The following is a 23,240-nucleotide window of genomic DNA, read 5'->3' on the forward strand; positions in this document are numbered from 1 at the left end:
ATATATAAAGAGACTTAACCAAAAAATATATATATACTCAAGAATGGCGCTCTTTATGTGAACAAAAGGAGGTAGTCGTGCGCCCTGCTGACAAAGGGGGTGGGATTGTTATTCTGGACAAAGAACAGTATAAAGCTGAAATGTGCAGGATACTAGAAGAACCAGGGACATATAAATTACTTCCTAACAATCCCACAAGTCTTTATAAAAGACAACTTAAGAGCCTTGTCGAGAAGGGATACGACTCGAAAATTTTGAATAAGAAAGAAAAATCGTTTTTGGTCCCTATTGCCCCAAGAATTCCTACTATATATTATCTACCAAAGATTCATAAAGATGCGATTAACCCTCCCGGCAGGCCTATAGTGAGTGGTATCAATTCTATTACCTCACGTATAGGTCGGTATATAGATTTTTACTTGCAACCTTTAGTGAAAAAAACTCCTTCGTATCTTAAGGATACAGGAGCGACAATCAGGAGATTGGAAAACATAACTCCCCAGGAAGAATGCATTATCGCCACAGCAGATGTGGCCTCTTTATACACTTGTATTCCACACAGAAGGGGTATAGAAGCTGTCCGCTATTTTTTGGATCAAGAAGATTCTCTAGCGTCATTTCAACATGACTATCTCATTGAACTGCTCGAGTTTGCAACCGAGCATAACTATTTTTGGTTCAATGGGAATTACTACTCACAGCAGAGAGGTGTTGCAATGGGGGCTAAATTTGCCCCCAGTCTCGCCAATTTATTTATGGCAAAGTGGGAGGAGGATGTTGTCTATGCCTACCATAGCCCTTCGTTGGTTCTATGGGCAAGATATATAGACGACATCCTCCTCCTATGGAATGGCACACCAGAATCGCTAAGAGAATTTTTTGATATTTTGAACCACAATGATAGGGGTATTTCACTATCACTCGAGATGAGTACCTCTAAGATCAACTTTTTGGATCTAGAAATTGAAATAGCAAACAATAAATTTGTGTTTAAAACACATTTTAAAGAAACAGATCGGAATAGCTTCATTCCCCTAGATAGCTGCCACCATAGAGCTTGGCTCAACTCGGTCCCACGAAGCCAGTTTCTACGTCTTCGGAGGAACTGTACAGATCTAGACACATTCAGAATACAAGCCAAAAATCTTAGACAGAAATTTGAAGATAAGGGGTAACTAATAGAGAGGACCTTATTGTTGAGAAAACACAAAATGTACCTGATGATACTTATAGATGGTCTATGTTAACAACGTTTTCATCACAGCATAGACAGATCAAATCTATTATAAACAAACACTGGAGTATATTAAAGAATGATTCTGTGTTAGGCCCCAAGCTACCCGAACAAGCTAAAATACTTTTTAGGGGAGTTCCATCCTTACAGAGTAGTATAGCCCCCAATATCCTAGATCCACCTAATCGTCCATCCTTTTTTCACAACATGACGGGTTTCTACCCCTGTAAAAAGTGCAGTGTATGTAGATATAATATCTTGGGGAGACGTAAAGCTACTGAATTTACATCTACAACTACTAACAAGACACATATTATTAAGCCTTTTTGCACTTGTGATACCAAGTATGTGGTATATTTAATCACCTGCCCATGCGGCAAGCAATATGTAGGAAGGACAATCAGGACATTTGCAATCAGGGTAGGCGAACATATATCTCTTATCAAGAGTAAAGATTCAAAACACACTGTTCCTAGACACTATAAGCAGTGTCATAACAGTGATCCTACAGGAACAGAGTTTTTGATTATTGATAAGTACACGCCACCCTGGAGGGGGGGTGCCATGACCAGGGGCGTATCCAGGTTAGAGACCTATTGGATATACACCATCAAATCCTACTTCCCGTTTGGTCTAAACGTGGAGTGGGACATCAATGCATTCATCAACGATGGTTGACACATGGCGTTGGGTCCGACTCCCCGTTTGGCTTGGGCGTGGTGTGAGATATGGATGCATTTATTGATGATGGTTGAGGCCTGTCTATCTCTTACATCTATATCTTTATTTTGTTTTATTCTCCTCCTTTCCTCTCTTTTGGTTATATATGGTAGGAATATGTGGGGAAAATGTACTTTGTGAGTATTAGTAGATGGTTAAAGGCGATTTGGGTTTGGTCCACCTAATATGTCAACACATATGGCTTTCGGTCTCTTTTTGATTGGGCCATAATATCAAAAGAGCGCCATTCTTGAGTATATATATATTTTTTGGTTAAGTCTCTTTATATATATTTCAAAACTCATGACTATATTTGATTTTTATAAGTTTTAAATTTTTTCAATTTTTTTCAATTTTTTAAAATTTTTTCGATTAAAAATCTTTTTGGATTGATGTTGCGTAGGTCATTATCTATATAGGGTGTCACGATGTAATAATCGCCCACTCGAATAGATTTGGTCATATTTATTTTTCAGTTGATATCTCTAGGTAGATTATAATAACTCCTTTGGGTAAAATTACTGGAAAAAACTTTTTCGAAATTTGCCTTCTTAATTTACTATTCCTGTGAAATATGGCTAGATAAGCTAATATGCAATTATAGGCACTGTGTTCTTATTGGATGCAGCGTCCGAGCATTTAATGTTTTTTATTTATATATTTTTTATATATTTTATCAATTTTTGCTATTAGATATATCCCTCAGCTCAGAGTATATACTCTATTTTTCCTTATTTAATATATATAGGAGATTTGTTCTACCCTGTACCGATCTGTATTTCACCTTAGAAATGGTGTTTTTTTTACACGTTTATTTATTTTTTTGAGTACGGGGACACGGAAGTGACGTTATGGCGCCGGGATGTTGACATACGTCCGCAATCCATTGGATAAAGACGGTGCGTTCCAGGCTGCCCACTTCCGTTCGTGAGATACGCGGAGGTCACGTTTACCTTACTTCCGCTGAGGTTAAAAGATCGGCTGAACATTTTAGTTTTTACGCCTGCGTTCCATTTGGACGTTGATGGCGCACGTTAGGACATTCGCTTTCGTCGTTGAGATACACGGAAGTGATTCGTCCAACATATATATGAGTATGGGATGTACCAGTTATTCGACTAGACCCTTCACATTATTAAAAAGAGGTGTGGAACGCACGCCGGCGGCCATATTGGATACCGGAAGTGATGTGTGGTGACACTGATGGACGAAATCTAGGCCTGATTGGGGGTCTGGCTATATAAACTGGAGGGCTGCCTTGAAGTTGTACCCCAGATGATGTCTGCTTAAGACGAAACGCGTCGGGACTTCACTGCAGCCTGAGATTTTATTGAAAAAGCGCTTATGTTCTTTGTACACGTGAGTTTGATAATTTTTTATTAAATTACTTGAAACGAAAAACGGAGTTACACTATTGTGGTCCCTGCTTTCTTCCTTTATATCTATCCCATTACCTATGATGATTTATGTGGATGGAGACATACTGTAGAGGAAATAGCCACACTTGAAAGTCTTCCAGAAAAGGACAACACCGAAAAAGCCTATGTATATCTACAAGCCTATATGATCCTCCAAATATAATTTTGAGTAGAATCCATTAAATCTGGTAAGCCCCCATTTCATGTGGTGGAGGGTTCACGCTGTGATTGTGCGATCATTCCTTGGAGAAGGTGTAGGACTGTTTTCACTTCATCGTATCATACACAGAAAATTTGGAAAATTTGGAGAACTTTTCACTTGTTTTCACGTTGTTTTCCTATTTTTGATATATTTTTTCATATATTTGTTTGGACATTCTAGCTTTGTTTATCATATACAGCAAAGAGTGTTTAAATGTATTTATTTGTTTGCACAGTCTAATATATGCACTGATTACATTGGTCACATTGTAATGTGGTAAAAACAAATAAGCGCTACACTGTTTTTCACAAAATTTATTATGCCACATTTGTACACCTAGATGTTGTGTTAGCTGCTGTTTGTATACCGTCTACACATTTGAATAGCGCAGTGTTTTTGGTTCTTTTTGAAAAAAATGAACATTGGCATGCCATTCCAATTTGTGAGAAATTCGTCTCCCATCGGCAGATCCGCTATAGCTGCCACATCTTAATTTAAAGATTTAGTCAGGGTATTGTACCTGGGAGAGAAACACTAAAAGGTGGGAGATAAAGGATCACCTTGAGTCTGGCTGCTGCCTTGGCTGAAAAGGAGCTGTGATAGTCAAAGGATGGGCACCCTGCGTACTTGTGACCTGCTGCTTGCAGATACGGGTCCAATTCTACCCTCCTGTTGGGGTTGCCCTTCCTAGCACATCTCTGACTGTCCCCAAGGCCAGCACAAACTCTGTGACAGTGAGCTTACGATTAAGTAAAGGGTCTCTGGCCTTCAGGATGACGGAGACGTCTCCCCGCGAATATGACTTTGTTCTAGGCCAAGTTGTGTACTTGGAGGAGGAGGGATGCTAAGTTAACGTCATTTTCGTCCAAGATGTCCTCGTAGATGCCCTGCGAGGACAAGGTGTACAGGGAAGACAGTGGTGCAGATGTTGGGTGTACCTGTAAGTGAAGGTACGGAAATGACAGTGGTGACTGGAGCTGGTAGGGGCACGGCTGGGCCTACCTCCAGGGCTGTCACTCTGCTTGAACTTCGGCGACTGCTGTTGACAATGTGGTCACCCAGGAGTGCAGCTGAGTAGTCGCAAAGAAGATAGACTGAAGTGGTGCCTGGAAGGGTTGCCACTGGCGGTGGAAACAGTAGCCTAAAAGCTTGGTTTCCTGGCTGCGGCAGGGTAGGATTTACTCCTGCGACGCCGTTTTGCTATGAGGTTTTTTTTTTTTTGTTTTTTTTTTTTTTATTCAACGGTCCAATCTCTTGTGAAACTGTAAACCGCCGCTTGCTGAGCCTGCAAAGGGTGATGGCAGGGCTGAGGCAAAGTCCTCACTGTCTGCCTGCGACATGGCGTCAGCTAAAAAGCTAAAAACAAGGGGGGGTGCGTATGTTTGAGGTAAGTTGCAAAGGTAGGAGGGGATAGTTGCGTTTGGGTAGATAAGATGAAAGGCGGAAGGAAAACAAGAAGAACGGGACAAGGAACGACAGCCATAGTGACAGTTGGTTTGCGCTCAAGCGCTGTTGAGTGTGACTTTAGAAAACTCAAAAGAATGCGTGACAACCGAGGTGAGCCAGGAGGTGACTGGCTAGGTAACCGATAACTCGGGTGTCCGTCTGTGCTCGGCACAGACTAATGAACCAGAGCGCTCCAGAGCGGACTGGGGTGGGTAGCTGAAGTCTGGTATACTAGGTAGGAATGTTGCGATCTGTAGTTAATTGACGTGGGTTCGGTCTACTAACGCTTGCACTGCCAGCAAGTATGGAGATTAGGCAACCTTGTCTGCGTATTGAAGGCTTGTGCTTCGAAAACAGTGAATTGCACAGAAGTATGTGACAGTTGCTAACGCCTCAGGAGCAGGTCAAATTATGTATGTGAAGTAAAAATATGTAGTGAAAGAGTGTTTAAGAGAAAGGGGGAATCCCATTGAACTACACACCTGACTTTATGCCCTAGTTGTGAAGTCGACTGGTTGGGGTCGAGAACTGAGTTGACCGGGAGCCTGTAGTAAGGTGACATGAGAATTTCGTTTTCACAAAGGGGGATTGCAAAGAGCTGTTTGGGGCAAAGCTGGCCCCCTGGTGAAGATGCAAGCCCTCGACAATGTTTTTTTTTTTTTTTGGGAGATACTGTCCAAACCTGGTGCAGGGTGGACTAACTGGTGTTCTAACTGGCCTAAAAAGGGGAATCGACAGAGAAAATTATGAGCAGCCGTGTTGCTACTGGAGACGATGAGTGGCAGTTTGAGCCACTTGCTTAAAATGCTTGCAGCAATTGCAAGGAAGCGGCCTTATTTGAATTATAAATTGAATTATGAGGTGAGAATGAATGAATGAGGTGAGCAGCTGTGTTGCTACTGGAGATGAGTGGCCGTATTGAGCCATTGCATCGAAGCTTGCAGCGATTGCAAGGAAGCAGCTTTATATGAAAGGTGAAACCAATGTTTGCGGAATTATAAGTATGTAGGAATGAGGTGAACAGCAGTGTTGCTACTGGAGACGATTGGCAGTTTTGAGCCAAATGCAGAAAGACTTGCAGCGATTGCAAGAACGCAGCCTTGTTGAAAGGCGAAAGAAAAGGTTATAGAGGAAATGTGATTATGTAGGAATGACCGTGCACAACACTGAGCAAATTGGTGGAGGGAATTGTGTATGATCATGTATGGATAGACTGAGAAAGTGAAATGTATGTACTGCTGAATTCGTACAGTCGATGTGACTAGTTTGAACCGGGCTATAGCTATGGAATAGTCTGGGAAAGATTTGACTCATTTGAGTCGGTAATGCAACAGGATTCGGCTCGGTTGTTAGAGTTGCGTTTGGCAAGGACTCGAATCGTTGCGCCGATGCTGCGACTAGACTCGAATCCTCTGTAGATGCGACTGAGAGGCTCGTATATGGGATCCCACCGTATCGCTGATGATATGGCTGGGTTCGGATTGATTGAATTGTGATGGTGGTTGAAGGGGCTTGTGATTGCCAAGGATCCGAAACATAGAAGCGAAGTTGCAACTAGATTCGAATCGGCCGTAGATGCAAGGTGACTACGGGGCTTGTATGACAGATCTGACCGTATTACCAATGATATGGCTGGGTTCAAATTCGACTAAATGGTGATGGCGGTTGAAGGGGCTTGTGATTCCCGAGGATCCGAAACATAGAAGCGAAGTTGCGACTAGATTCGAATTGGCCGTAGATGCGAGGTGACTAAGGGGCTCGAATGTCGGATTTGACCGCATAGTGAACGTTTCGTAGGGGTTGCAACTGGCACGAGTAAACCCGCATTGGGTAAAGCATGAAATACATGAAAGATGACATAGAAAGACATACGGTGGCGTAAGTGTGACTTTTGCAAAACGAACATGATAAACAAACATGATAACGTAACTATTCGAGTTTAGAGGAGCGGTAACAACAAAGTCCTACCTACGACAGCGAGTGTGTAGTGGTCCAAGAGTGGGATAATCGATGAAGATATACGACCGATCTTGAAAGTACAACTACGTGGACACGCAGTGAGTTGGCAGAGTCAGCCTCTGCAATGCATTTTGACACGAATCAGCTTGAAAAATGTATGAGATGAATCCGATATAAATTGGTAGTAAGGAGTATCTGATACGAATTGGTTGTTAGAGTGTATGCCATTCATTACTGTGATACTGAACACCTATCAACCACCCATCCCCCCAGGTTAGTCAAGTGCAGGAAAGGCATCAGATGGGTTTAATTACACCTCAATCAGCCACAGAAACCCATACAAACAATACCTGTTTATCTCAAAAGGATGAGATGGCAACCCCATGGACAGTGAATTTTATAACCAGTGAAGCCTATGGCGAGTGATATTGGAGAACGACCGACAGCGACTCGGAGGCTTGGATCTATGAATGAATCGTATGTTTGGTAGAAGGAACTTACAAATGTACTACGCCTGTGGTGAAAGATGTCGGGACATGAGTGTCAATAACTCAGAGGTAGGTTTTGCGAAAGGGGTGCAGGATAGTAAGCATGATAAGCCGCAAGTTTGCACATGATATGAAAGATTCGGATACTGCTTATCTGCGACCATGAGCGGGAACCGCCGACAAAGACCACGAAAGAGGAAGCCGAAGTGCACCTGCGATTGGATGCACAGATAGTCGATCGTGAGGGAGCTGAGAAGAGTCGGCCACTTGATGTGCAGTACCTTGCACTGGAACCGACACAGACCGTTGTGGGTGGTCTGATTAAATACCCTTTCAGGCTCCTCCCATAATTACGGGCCACCATACTGGCCCTCTTATATATATGATTTAAAACTAAGTGGCGATGGTACACTGAAGGGGCACTGAGGGAAATCACAGACAGAGAGGTAGACAACATTTTGCAAGGATAGAAAATAGAAAATAGACTATAGATATAGATACACTTTGGTGAAGAGTGTACATTAACATCAGTAATGTTTCATGCAATGTACACCTTCAAATGGTTTAAGGACATCTGACCATCACTCCTATCACTCCAACACTCCTATATGAGCTTGCTGGACATTCCATTCTAAAACCATGGATATTAATATGGAGCCCCCCCCCCCCCCCCCAATTCTGTTACCGCTATCACACTCTACAGTGTTCTGGAAGATTTTGGCATTTATCTATGGGAATCTGTGCCTTTTCAGCTAAAAGAACATTTGTGAGGTCACATACTGATGTTGGATGAGGATATGTGCCTCACAACTGGTGTTCCAACTCATCCCAATGGCTTGAGGTCAAAGTTCTGTGGATGTGGAGCAACCACTTCAGTTGCTCCACATCACAAACCCACGTCTTTATGAAGCTGGCTTTGTGCACTGGTGCACAGTCATGCAGGAAGGGAAAAGGGCCTGCCCCAAACTGTTGACAAAAGGTTGGAGGCACACAGTTGTCTAATATGTTGCTGTAGCATTAACAGTAACCTTTACTGGAAATAACTAAACTCAATTATTTGGAGGGATGTACACACACTTTTGCTCATAGTTTGTATATTTTGTTCTGTGATGATGTGGCAGCCAGTGAGAGAAACCACAGTGCCCAGCGGGGGACATGATATCTAACAAACCTAAGGAATAGGAATGGTGCTCATCGCTATGCAAGACAGCAAAGAATGGACCTGTTGCCAGATATAATAAAAAGTATTCAGCCCTGGTTCACATTGGTACAATTTAGCATGTCAAAAAGCATGTCAAATCGGCAGCAATTTCCGGCAAAGGCACCATCCTAATCGGTGCGATGCTGCATTTGCGGCGCCGCACCGATTTCAAAAAGTAGTTTCTGTTCTACTTTTTGCAATTTCAGGCTGCGCTTTACATTGACATCTGTGCAGAAACCTGCACAGATGTATCTGAAATCGTGGCCCAAATCGGGACTGACATGCGGGACTGAAATCACGTGAGTTCAGCTGAACTCGCACAGCTTCATTCCCGCAGCTCAGTGTGAACCTGGGCTCAATGGGAGAGTTTTCCTTACTGGTGCACACACATTATCTGGTACAGCCTTGCATAGTAAATGATCTGGTTTTAGGTTATATTGGCAAGGTTTACTTGAACAATCTGAAATTAGAAGCTGATTGGTTACTATGCACAGCTACACCATATTCTATGTGCATCCATTTCAGTAAATCCCTCCCAATGTGTTCTTTTACAGGGGGATGTTGGTTGAGAAAGGGTCACTTCACTGTAAAAAAAAAATGTATCTGAATATTTTCAACATGTTAGTTATATGTGCAGATATAAATTAACACGCTCAATTAGAAATGAATTTACACAGAGGAAAAAAAAAATTACATTCATTACACATTCAGCCTTTGCTTTACTTATTTAGGTAGCAATGGACAGTGACTAGCTCTCTACAATATACTGAGATTGTTTTTATATTTTGCCTACGCAACTCCTTTAAGGATTTGCTGCTATTTTTATTTTTAATGATTAACCAAGAAATCCATCACCTTGCAGCATCTCTCTTTGTTTTGATTGTCCTTAAGAAGGAAGCTGACAATCATATCTGCCTTCCACAGATGAACTCACCAGCACCATATGTCAAGACAGATGCGCCAAAATACAAGCTGACAAATTTTAGAACAACTTTTCAGCTAGTGAAGGCAAAGTCACAGCAGATATAAGATATAAAGACATGGATGAGCGAGTTTGGGGTGGAGGAACTTGACTGACCTCGACACGATAGAACACGTTTGGGATGAATTAGAGGGGAAACTGCGAGCCAGGCCTTCTCCCCCTACTTCAGTGCCTGACCTCACAAATGCGCCAAACATTCCCATAGATACACTTCTAAATCTTGTGGATAGCCTTCCCAGAAGAGTTGAAGCTCTTATAGCTGCGAAGGATGGGCCAACTCAATATTGAACCCTACGGACTAAGACTAGGATGCCATGTGCATGTAAAGGCAGGTGTCCCAATACTTTTAACAATATAGTGTATTTTCTAGTATGATAAATCAGAAAAAGTTCTTTGATAAAATATCCACGTGTCATGTGATGATCATATATTCTGTGCTCCCCCATAAATCAGAGTGCTCCACCACCAGTAGACATGCCTGCTCACCTGAATACTTGACCCATATAAATTAATATACAGGTCTCAAAAGCGCTTTTACTAGGCATAGGTTAGTGCATTTATCTGCCGGACTCCCCAGGACGGTGGTATGGACAGAACTGTTGAATAGCGGCAGGTCCCCTTTAAATGCAAGGCATCTGACTCTTCCACTTATTTTCTATGTAGTACCCTCTAGCTAGTGTGCTAGGTGTATATAGTTTAGTTGTTAGGGTAGGCAAATTGGCTTGGCTGAGAGCCAGGCCTGGACTAAATCTGAGTCGGGGTTTAGTGACTCAGGGAGGCTAGATGATTCATTGGGCAGCTCTCTCTGACTCTTCCTCCTGGTCTGGAAATTGTTATAAATTTCTAGAACTGAAGAGTGAGAGTAAGGAGGGGCTTCCATGCATATTTATGAGATCCTCAGGTCCAGCAAATGGGTTGGCAGGGGTCAGACTCACCTCATAAATAGACATGATTCATGCCAGTAGGGGCAGTTGGGTGGAATATGTAGATGGAGTGCTGAGGAGGCTGTCGGAGGCCCTCGCAGAGTGCCACCTAGTCTGAGTGGGGGTGACCTCGGGTCTGGGGTTTGGGTGATGGAAGGATCCCCCACAACACATGGAGGAAATCCTTCCCGGAGATACAGGAGCAAGTGAGAGGACAGGAGGAGCAAGTCAGCGCGTTCGGGAGATCTCCTGAGGAGTCAGCTAGGTGGGCTGGTGAGTGTTCAGTCTGGGAGAATTGTGAAGAGAGTGTCCTTGGTGGACTGTAGAGAAGTTAGCCAGGATGGCTACTGAAAGGGGCATCTGCAGCCAGGCAGGTTGGTAGTGCTGGAATCAGTGACCACAGAGAGGAATTGATGGGAAAGTGTGAGTTGTGTCACCCTAACTTCAAGTATAGGATCTGTGAGTCCCTGCCTGTAATGGGCCTTTGCTACCAAATTGCAACAAGGTGACACAGCTGGGTTTCTGCAAGCAAGTGAGTACTGGAGGAAGAAGAGAAGCTGTATAGAGGAGTGTATATAGAAGTTGCCCCTGAAGTTTGTTTGAAGTCAAGTGGGCATCCCATCATTTCCAATCCCTATCCAAGTTCATATCCCTCAATAAAACAAACAAAACAAAGTCACGGACTGAAACCACTGTATGGTCTTGGCTACAGTTTCAGGGTCTTGGCAATCTTCTTATAGCCTAGGCCAATATTTTTGTAGAGCAGTAATTCTTTTTTTCAGAACCTCAGTGAATTCTTTGCCATGAAGTGCCATGTTGAACTTCCAGTGACCAGTATGAGAGAGTGAGAGCGATAATTCCAAATTTAACACACCTGCTCCCTATTCACACCTGAGACCTTGTAACATTAATGAGTCACATGACACCAGGGAGTGAAAATTGGGCCCAATTTGGACATTTTCACTTAGGGGTGTACTCACTTTTGTTCCCAGCGGTTTTGATATTAATGGCTGTGTGTTGAGTTATTTTGAGGGGATAGCAAATTTCCACTGTTACACAAGCTGTACAATCACTTCTTTACAATTGTAGCAAAGTGTCATTTCTCCAGTGTTGTCACATGAAAAGGTAGAATAAAATATTTACAAAAAATGTGAGAGGTGTACTCACTTTTGGGAGATACTGTACATATGTAGACAATTTGTCCTGAGACTTTAAATAAGGCACTTCACATATAAAAATTTTAATGGATGCACATGATTGTTAATTCATTGCTCAATAACCACAATTGAAGAAACCAGTTAAAAATAGTAATGAGCTGATTTATTATATGCAATAGATAAATATGGTAACAATATAAATTCAATCAAAGTCATAAAACTGTTTTAACATATGCAGTACAAATATTTATGCATGATAGTATGCCATATTGTATCCAAGAGCTCATTGCATCCAGTAACTCGATACGTTTCATGGCTCATGACCACTATTCAGACGTAGATGCAAGATACACATCTATAAATTAATAACAGAATAATATCATATAATTCAATAAATAGCTCCCCAAATGTAACAATTAAACCCTAATAAGCACAAATCAGCTCCAAGTAAAATACACACAGATGCGGGTCCTAGAAATTGTCTGTCCCGGGAGCAGTGGCAGCATGACAGCAGGGACCAAGGAGGGCAAATCGAGGGTAGATGTACGTTTTCTGGAATTCGTTCTGCCCTCCATTTAGCCCCTTGGTCACTGCAGTCATACTGCCACTGCTCCCGGGTCAGACGTTCTCTAGTACCTTCAACCATGTGTATTGTTTGATCGTACCTGGGGCTGATTTGTACATATTTAGGTTATTTGGTACATTTGGGGAGCTATTCATTGAATTATATGATATTATTATTTTGTAATTAATTTATTTTATAGACATGTATGTTGCATCGACTCCTGAAGAATGGTCATGAGCCACGAAACGCGTCAAGTTACTGGATGCAATGAGCTTGTGGATACAATATGACATACTAACATGCGTCCATATTTGTACTGCATATGTTAAAACTTCTTTATGACTTTGAATAAATGTATATTGCTACCAAATCTATCTATTACATATTGTAAATAAGTGCATTACTATTTTTAACTGGTTTCTTCAATTGTGGCAATTTATGGAACAATTAATTAACAATCATGTGCATCCATTACAATTTTTATGTGTGAAGTGACTCATTTAAAGTCCCAGGGAACAGAGGGAATGTGATCACTTATAAATAAGGGAAAAAAGGTATTTATCACTTTTTTTTTATCTATACACCAGTTACAATGCTATGAGGAAGGCTCCGGCCAGAACATGTTAGCATTATACATGTAGCACTGCTGTTAGTGCCCAATAAAGATTTGTGAATGTCGCCAGCATGTCTTGCTATTTTGATTGTTTACAACCACTTTATTAATGCACAGAATGCACCAGGGTAAAGAAACTTCACCTTTAGGGTGAATTGTGATGCTAATTGTGAGCCAGGTCTTCTCATTCAACATCAGTACCAGGTGCGGCCCGTCCATTAGGGGCACCCGGGCACCGCCCCCTCTCTCTAGCCACCCCCCTATATGCAGTGGATAGATTCATGCACAGCCCCTATTCATGTGTCCGGCCCCTTTCAGGTCACCGGACATATGAATTACAATGGCCTGTTTTTTTTAAGAAGAACCTGATTAGAGCCAGGGGCTCTAATAGGCTTCAAAATAGGGTGGACTCAGGATGCAGAGCATTGCGTCTGGAGCCCACCCAGGTATGTTTCAACAGATTAAAAATTCGCTGTTGCAATACTGATCCTCCTCCTGGCCAATCGGGAAGCAGGTATGAAACCTGTTTCCCAACTGGCCAAAACATCAGGTGATCCTATTGGATGCCAGCGGAGAGGAGTAGAGAGGAGACACAGAAGAAGCTACTCCAGGAGAGGACAACGGAGCAGCTTTCCCCTGAGCCCACCACACTGGAAGATGGCCACATCTGACCGCTGCTCTCACATCCAGGGTAAGGACAGCGGGTGGTGGTGGTGGTGGGGGGGGTGGTAGTGCCGTGCCGGGGGGGGGGGTAGGTGGCAGTTGTGCTAGTGCTGCTCCACTGGTGGCCCGGGGGGGTTGTTTGCTGCCCCCCTCCCAAAAAAAAATACCAGCCGCCACTGATCAATACATGACTTCACAAATATTCTTTTGGCTAAAAGGGAACACATTTCCACAGACACAAACTCCAAAATCTTGAGGAAAGCCTTAAAGTGGCTTTGATTGGATTTCTTTCTTGATTGGATGACACATTTGCACTCATGACCTCAATATTTGGAGCTCCAGGATTTTTGGTAAGAGTCTTGGATTTGCTTTGGTCTGGGGATTACTGAAAATGGCACAATTGAATACTAGTCACAAAGAATATCAACTGGAATTGGACTTTTTATGTTAGAATTGTCACTGCCTTGTTTAAGGAGGTCACTTGTCACATTTTTCTATGTATTGGTTGTTGCCAATTGCACTGTTCTGTGTTTGAATTTCTTCACTTTGTTAAATGCATTTTTAAGGACACACAACATGTACATTTTTAGTTCACATTTCAGTACTGTGTATTCAGACAATTTTTTGAGTGCGGCCCCCCTAATATTGTTTTCATTCCTATATTAGCTCATGGTTATCTAGCGCAAACTTTCAAATACCTTCTTAATGTCTACTGATTTAGAATGCAATGTCCGACATGTTCATATTGATGTAATGGTCAGGTGTCCAAAAACTTTTGTGTATGTTAACAGCCTATAATTTAAAGATGTGGCCCACTGGTATGACTGATAACCACATTTTTGAGTATTATTGTAAAGTTCTTCACTAAGGAACTATTATATGTTCTCCATAACTTATTTTCTGTAATTAATCTAGCTTAAATTAATTTGACATGGATTTTACATTTGAACACTTATCATGTCATATTTAATGATCTTATTTTATTATAGAGAACTTGCTACATCTTGCGGCCATCTGTTGGTCAGGGAGCGCACTCTGCATAATTGCTAATCAGCTACTGCGAGAAAATCAATTACAGAATAAGCCTTCTGGGAAAAGTTTTGTGCTCCAGAGCCTGTAAACCTAACCTGGAAAGGTTTTGCTCAGTGAGACTCATATGCACATTGAATTACTATAAATATGAGCTCTCTACAGGTTTCCATTGACTGTAGTCACAATACTGTGTTTCCCCGAAAATAAGATCTACCTCGAAAAATAAGACCTAGCGTTATTTCCCAGGAGGAATGCAATATAAGCTCTACCCGAATATAAGCCCTAGTTTAAAATACTTGTAAAATCATATAAGCCACACTATTTTAGTAGTGTATATTGTACAATGTGTGTGTTTCTGTAATACAATTGTGCCAAATACCTTTGGAACAGCACCGCTCGGTGTTAAGCTGACCGCCCGCTGCTCTCCTCCTCTTCTCCCAGCTGTCAGCAGGGAATCTTACCCCCCCTGCAATGCTTAGAGCGGGAAAGAGAACTCCAGCGTGTCACAGAAGCGCTGAGCAGCGCTATAATGAAGGTATTTGGTACAAGTATATTACAGAAACACACATATTGTACAATATATACAGTACTACTGTAATAGAGTGGATTATAGGATTGTAGAAGCATTTTAACTCGGTTCACACTGACAGGCAGGGAGGGTGAGGGGGAGAGACAGCACAATGCATGGTAAGACCTACCCCGAAAATGAGCCCTACTGTGTTTTTGATTGCCAAAATTAGTATAAGACCCGGGCTTATTTTTGGGAAAACACTGTAGTACAGCTTGCTGTAGTTCCTTCAGGTTAGTTCAGTAGAGAGAATGTGAATTATCGCTTCTCTTTTATCATTGTTAATCTATGTATCTGGCCCATGATTTACTTAATAAAACACAGTTTCTAGGTTGCCTATCCTGTAACTAAATTTATCTTGGATAGACATGTGCAGAATGATTCGTTATGTTACTACTTTTGTTTCGCTGATTCATTTTGATTTTCATTTCATTTTGTTTATTCATTTTCTAACATATTCCAATCTTTCATATTCAAATTCAGATCGGTCCAAAAATGATTAACCAATTTGAATTCTGTGTAAAGAATAGTTGGTTGTTAAGGAACAGGTCGGGAAGCCCACTTTCTGACAGTTCTTAAATAGCCACCCGGTGCCCCCAACCCATTGCGACGTCATTGACCGGGGCATGCTTGGTTAATGATGTCACAAAGGGCGGGGACACCCAATGACGTCATCAGGTGACTCCGCTTCTTAGTTATTTAAGAACTGTTAGACGGCAGAAACCTTTGACAACACTGGAGGTTTTTTTCTTTTTTCCAGTCCAGCGGTGCAGCGGGCTTCATGATTGACGTTTGATCTACTTTGGGGGATATTATTTATTCATTTATTTATTTATTTTTTAATAAAGGAATTGTCAAAACTTGGTATTGTCTTTATTCACTTTTTACACTTTTTTGGTGAATGGGTAGAGGTACAATGTACCCCATACTCATTCACATTGGGGTGGGTAGGACCTGGGGGGCTTCCAGATTCTGATAAGCCCCCCACCCGCAGACCCCCACAACCACAGGCCAGGTTTGTAGGGAAGAGGCCCTTGTCCCCATTAGCATGGGAAAAAGTGCTTTGGGGTAGGGGTGACTCTCCAAAAGTCCCCACCATGTTGAGGGCATGTGGCCTGGTATGGTTCAGGAGATGGGGGGCACTCACTCCTCCCCCCCTTTCCTGGCCTGCTCAGATAAGGGTCTGGTATGGATATGAGGGGACCCCATGCCGTTTCTTTTTTTAAATTTTGGGGTTGGGTTCCCCTTAAAGACCACACCAGACCCCATGGGCCTGGTATGGATTGGATGCTGTTTTCAGAGTTTTTCACTGCCGGCATTCCTTTGTTTACATTTCAGCTGTCAGTGGGGAAGCCCGCTGCCAGCTGATAAGTCTTCAGTTTTTAAGGAAGCAGTGGCATCTTCCCCGCCTGCTCCTTAATAACTAGCTATTCTTCTTGATTTTGATGATGATTTTTCGACTGATCAGAATTTGAATCATTCCAAAAATGTGGAATTTGTTAGAAAACGAATATATGAAACTAAATTAAATGAATTTCAATTAAATTTTTTGCTATTTCAATCGGAGATTCAGATACATCCGAATAACCATATTTATATTTCGACCAAAACAAATTGCACATGTCTGATTACACACACTAATATAAGGATAGCCACTAAAGGGAATGGTTTCAATTTGTATATAGAAAAATGTCTTAAAAATATGATACCAAAAGCACATACAAAGGTGAATGGTACATTAACAAGTTCTTTGCAGTAAAACTGTAAAGTGATAACCTGAAGTGTGTCCTCACTGACACTGTTGTATAGTTTCCCTTTAACTGAGGCAAGGGTGACTAAATCAAGTCAGTAAAAATCATTGTCAGGCCTAAACCATTCACAGATTACATCAGGCTCAACAAGACAAGCAAGCAGTGTGTACGAGATGTGAATGGAATGATAATAACATTGATAAACATATTTCAAGCAATATCATTGATCACACAGAAAGGTCATCACTATTTCTGTCAGATCCCTAATTACTTTTTGTCTCCAATATTCCCAAATGCAAAAGGTGTTGAAATGTCTGGCTATGTAAGGCATGATAAATGGTACTGTCATATGCCCGCTGCTGAAATGAAGGCACGCGTGATGGTGTATGGCTTAAAATATCTTCCATTGTCTCCACTGTTCCTGAATCCCACATAAAAAAAAAAAATCTCATTCACTACATAAATAATTTACTCTGGAAATAGTTCAACAAAAAGGGAATGAGAAAACACGATGTATATATGAGACCATTGTCATGTTCAGAGAAAGAACTGCCCTGAGCTCATAGAAGAAAGGGCACATCACAGGGTGGGCTAGAAGGTTGGAAAAGAGTAAAGCATGGATGGGAGGGAAATAGTTTATGGAAGCAAGGAGTAGGTGGATATAACTAAGTGAGAAAAGACAGAGAGGTGAGCAATTTGGCCAACCTAGCCCTCTTGGTAGTAATGTGGTATGGCTATGATATGTGGTGCATAAGCTTGGGGAATTGAAGTATACGAAGTGGATGGGGGACTTGTGGGCATATTGTAATTTTGTCACACCATCAAAGTTTCTTTGATGGTGCCAAAATAGTAAGATCGTTAGTAATGTTTGGATGGGTGGTTTAACGTTAAAGCAGAACTTCACCCTAAAGGAGCAGTTCGGGGTGGGGGAGCAGGTGCCTGGATTTTACTGGTACCCGCTCTCACTTGCAGTTGGATCACCACAGTGATCCACCGGAATTTTTCTCCCCATCTGCAACCTTCTGGCACATGTCACAGGTCCCAGAAGGCTGCAGGACCATTCACAAAGGGCAGTGGGCAGCCGACTGTGAAGCCACAAGAAATCACAGCCAGCTGTCCACAGTAAACATGCCGGAGTCGGAGACCCGAAGACCAGTGAAAAAACGGTTTGGGTAAGCATGGAGCCAGATCCCAGGACAGATGAGTGGCCTTTTATTAAAAGTCAGTAGCTCCAGTATTTGTATCTGCTGACATTTTTATTTTTATTTTTCAAAAAAGACAAAAGAACAGCTTTCAGGGTCACAAATATGTACAGTTATGGGTGTTCGTGAAGAAACTAATCTTTAAGGATTATTCCAGAGCAACAATGTTGTAAAATGACTGATGGGAATAACTGAGATCATCATTATTTCACATCTTCTATCACAGAAGCTACTCTCCACAAAAAGTGGGAGATTGTGGGGCTTCTACGCTTACCTCCTTTCCCTTACTCCATCATTTCCTTCTCTTCCTTACTCTGAAGGTTTTTGTTTTTGCCATTACCCTTTCTTTACCCACTTTTCTTCTTTCACTATCTACTATTTTTTAGGACAGCCACACTTTCAGACAATACCAACAGGATTCTTTGCACTCTTTTGGGCAGTAGGTGTGTACTACATCTGTTAAGATTTTTGATTTTCAGAAATATAGGATATGCCTAATTTATAGCTATAAAATATAAGACTGATATGACTTCATTGACAATAAAATACTTTTTCTTGTTTCTGCATTATTATTTCCATGGCCTTCTTTGAGGCAGTGCTCTATAAACCTGCATGTCTTCATCCATATATTGATATCATTGATAATGATCTTGATACATTGGAGTTGATTTACAAAAACTGGAGAGTGCAAAAAATCTGATGCAGCTGTGCATGGTAGCCAATCAGATTCTACCGTCAATTTGTTCAATTTAGCTTTGGAAATAAAATCTGGAAGCTGTTTGGTTACTTTTTAGAGCTGCACCAGATTCTGCACTTTACAGTTTTAGTAAATCAACCCCATTGCTTTGAAAGTACATGATGTAGTTTTAATTTGTTTATTCTTGCACCTGTCAAGAAAATGTTCTTTATTTTTGTATATATTGTACACATCTGAACAAACTGGTTGTAAATGGCTGGTGGCCAATATGGGTTTACAATGAAACATGACATTCGGTGGCGCTGTGAAGGACCTGGATTTAGTAGCTGTATTAGAAATTAAGAATTGGTGTCTAAATTATCTTATTTTTATTATCGAATTGGTGTCTAAATTATCTTATTTTTATTATCTTGTCATTTAATAAAATATGTGGCCATAGTACGAGATTAGAAAAAAAATTGTGCCAAATTGAATCATCTATGATGTTTAACTTGAAAATATGATTTGTTTGGATGTTTAATATCCCTCCGCCCTCTTAGCTATATCTGGCTCATAAAATAGGAAATACCAGAGCATCCTTTACATATGACTCTTGGTACACCAACTTGGGCTAGTCTAAGAGGATCTTCACATCATGAATCCCAGGTGCCACAGCTGTGTCTTTTCTTGCCATTCACACTGGGGTGTCTTCAAAGTCGCCCGACTCTAAGGCCGCCCCATACAGCGCAACTTCAACGTGGCTTGTAAACAACTTCTGTAATAGAATTCAATGCAAGTTGCTCTGAAGTTGGCCCCAAAAGGTACAGGAACCTTTTTCAAAGTTGGAGAGACTCGAATCCCTCCAATTAGAACGGTTCCATTGCACTGTATGGAGAGCGGCTTGTCAGGCGGCTAAGTCACCTGACAGGTCACCTCAGTGTGAACAAAGCCTAACAGTGGGGTCGATTTACTGTAACTGTAGAGTGCAACATCTGGTGCAGCTGTGCATGGTAGCTAATTACCTTCTAACTTCTGCTAGTTCAACTAAGTGTCAGTGTCTTTACAATATATTTGGACAGTAGACAAGACCTCTGCCTATATTACAATTTTAGGACAAGAATAAGCCCAATGTAAACTTGATCACTTTTGAAAAAATTAGTTTTGGAGGGCATTTGTTTTGTGCTTACTGGATTCTTCTAATAAAATGTCCTTTCATTTTCATGTATTATTTATCAATGAGTTCTTTACTGTTTTTTTCTTTAGGAATTGGTTGGTATGTAGCAGTCTACAACCGCCAAGTAAGTCTGGTCTTCTCATGGGTACAGGTCTGATGGGCATAGGCAGCACAGTGGCTTATTGGTTATAACTTCTGCCTTGCCTTGCATGTTCTCCTCGTGCTTGCATGGGTTTCCAATAGTCTGGTTTCCTCCCATACCATAAGACATGCTGATAGTAATTGGCTCCTGTCTGAAATGAGCTGTAGTATAATATTTTATTGAACGTGCCCAAGATAGCTACCTCACCATTTGTTCCAGCAGCACTTTAAGTTAACTTTAAGTTACAAGGGTGCCATATAATATTAATAATACTGTTTTTGACTCTGGAAACTCTGGGAACTTGAGCAGTACCTAAGTTTGTACAAGTACTATATTGCTCCCGAATCTGTGTTGATCATTCTGGTCTGCAACTACAAGGAGAAGACCTGGTACAGAATGCTTAGCAACATTAAAAGTTTGCAAACTTGCACTGTTCACAATGAACAATTCTGTAATAAAGCTGACCAAAGCAGTAGTTTCTGATGGTGTTCAAAGAAATAAAATTGTTTAGTGCTCCAAATTCATACACTTTCCTTTTTCATTTCTTATCAATCATGTCTTGTCAATCATCAATCTTCAGCACTTCTGAATTTATTCTCTCCTGTCCATACTAATTTTTTTCCTTGCCTCATCAGTCATTCTTGTCATTCATCACTCTTGAGTCTTTCGATCTCTCGATTAATATTTAATTTGCCTAAGCTAGCCGCAAGTTATTTATCAATGTTTGCCGTCCTTTAAAAATGACCATACATCAATAGTTACAGTATCTTTACTTTTCACCCATTACACGTATTCTGAAATATGATGTTGTCTGAGCTTCTTAAATGATGATGTTCGTCTGGTTCGATAAAAGATGATGTCTTAATATGAGCAGTACGTTAGGTTGAGAGGTAATGCATACAAATAGTACTGACCTTATACTTAATAACAGTTGGAAGATTTGTTACAGAGCCGGCCCAGGCTGCATAGCGCTTTTGATTGTCTGCAGGATTGTTCATGGAGAAATATTCCAGGCCACCAATAAATTTTGGCTCCCCACCTTTCACAACTGCTTGACCACGAACTTCTTGGTCATTGGAACCTTCAAACAACAAGCAACTATATCAATTCACTTGTGCATTGGTGTGTCAATGCATGTTGTGCGATGGAATACAGCAAAGAAGAACAGTGTTTTTTTTTCCAACAAACCAAAAATGAGAATTAGGGTCTTGTGAGACAAGCCAGTAGCTGCTGAACTGTGAACATAGCATAGAGCTGGCCATACACTAGTAGATTTTCATACAAATGGCTGGGTAAAAAAACCTCCTCAGTACATTTGATAAATCCATCAGAAATTTGATGAATGGGTGTTCCAATGTACTGTACTGCAAAATATTGTTTGCTTTTAACATTTGATTTTATAATGAATGGAATTTCCAAAATAAACATATTCACTGTGTTTATTCCGGAGAAAAATTCCATGCTGCTTCTTCGAATTTTCTCATCACTACAGTCAAAAACAAGAGATGATTTCACCCCACTAATGATTACAAAAATGCACAAATGTTCTGAAAATGAACATTTCCAAACAAAGCTTTACTGGTGTATAGCCAGCTTCAACATTACAATTCAACTTACATTATCAGTGCTCCCTTGCTGTCTGAACATATCCATAAAGATCTCTCCATAAAGAAGACATGTCGTCCCTTATTTCTATTACAAGGGATGATTACATTCCTTGTAATAGGAATAAAAGTGATAAAAAAAATTAAGAAAAATTAAGGGAGCGTATAGAAATAAAAAATAAAATAAGTAACAAAAAAAAATGTAACGCTCCCCCATCGAAACGCATATGTAAGTCTTTCACGCATATGCACACACAAGTAAGGTATCGCTGCAAACGTTATAGCAAGAGCAATAATTCTAGCACTAGCCCTCCTCTGTAACTCTAAAGAGGTAACCTGTAAAAAATGTGGCCTATGGAGATTTTTAAGGGAATTGTAATTTGTCGCCATTCCACGAGCGTGTGCAATTTTCAAGCATGACATGTTAGGTATCTATTTACTCAGCGTAACATCATCTTTTATATTCTACCAAAAATTTTTACCAAAAACAATTGCGCTAGAAAAATCGTTTCGCAAATACCATGTATATAATGTTTGGGGGTTGTAAGTAATTTTCTAGCAAAAGATACTGATTTAACCACTTCCCTTCTGGGCCAATTTTGACATTTCGCTCCACTGCTTGAAAATTACTTAGCACCCCCAAACATTATATATATATTTTTAGCAGAGGCCCTATAGAATAAAATGGTGGGTGTTGCAATTTTTTTATGTCACGCAGTATTTGCGGAGCAGGTTTTCAAACACAATTTGTTTGGGAAAAAAACACTTTCATGAATAAAAAAAAACAAAACACCAAAGTTAGCCCAATTATTTTGTTTAATGTGAAAGATTGTGTTACGCTGAGTAATAGATACCTAACACGTCATGCTTTAAAATTGCATCTGCCCGTGGAATGGCGGCAAACTACGGTGCTTAAAATTCTCCATAGGTGGCACTTTAAACGCCTTTACAGGTTACCAGTTTAGAGCTGCACAGGACGTCTGGTGCTAGAATTTTTTCTCTCTCTCTGACATTTGTGACAAAACTTCACATGTGTGGTGCGATCACTATTTACATATGCGTACGAGAGTAATGTGTGCATTCGCATTTGTGCGTAAGCACAGTGGTACAGGGGTACTTTAATTATTATTATTTTTTTTTTATACAAATTTTTATTTTTACACTTTTTTGTTCTAACTTTATTGCTATCTCAAGGGATGAACAACATCCCTTGTGACATCATCGGCTGTGACAGGTCCTCTTTATGAAGAAATTTGGGGTCTATTAGGCCCCATTCACACCTGAGCGTAGCATTTTCAGGCAGAAAAGCGCATTTTCAGCGTTTTGTATGGCGTTTGCCGTGGTTTTGTGCAGGGCAAAAGGTCACCAATGTAAAAAGAAGAAAAACGCCCAAAATCTGCCTAAAAAAAAAGTTCCAGAATTTGTTTGAGCTTCAGGCGTTTTTTAGCTTCTGGCTTCAGGCGTTATGGAGTGGAGATGCCAACTGATTGTGAATTGATTTTTTCCCCTCCAGCGTTTTG

General features: G+C 40.9%; 1 protein-coding gene across 1 annotated transcript in view; it reads right to left on the reverse strand.

Annotated features, from left to right (window-relative positions):
- The window catches only part of C7 (complement C7), a 139,423-nt gene that overhangs the window by 35,354 nt on the left and 80,829 nt on the right, over positions 1-23,240 (reverse strand). The window contains exon 10 of the mRNA XM_077462808.1: positions 21,031-21,197. Coding sequence (XP_077318934.1) covers positions 21,031-21,197 — 167 coding nt within the window. The remainder of the gene's footprint in view (positions 1-21,030; positions 21,198-23,240) is intronic.

This window comes from Lithobates pipiens, unplaced genomic scaffold (genome assembly GCF_037356315.1).
Source record: "Lithobates pipiens isolate NorthernLeopardFrog02 unplaced genomic scaffold, aLitPip1_a1.2 Scaffold_3, whole genome shotgun sequence".
Lineage (NCBI taxonomy): Eukaryota > Metazoa > Chordata > Amphibia > Anura > Ranidae > Lithobates > Lithobates pipiens.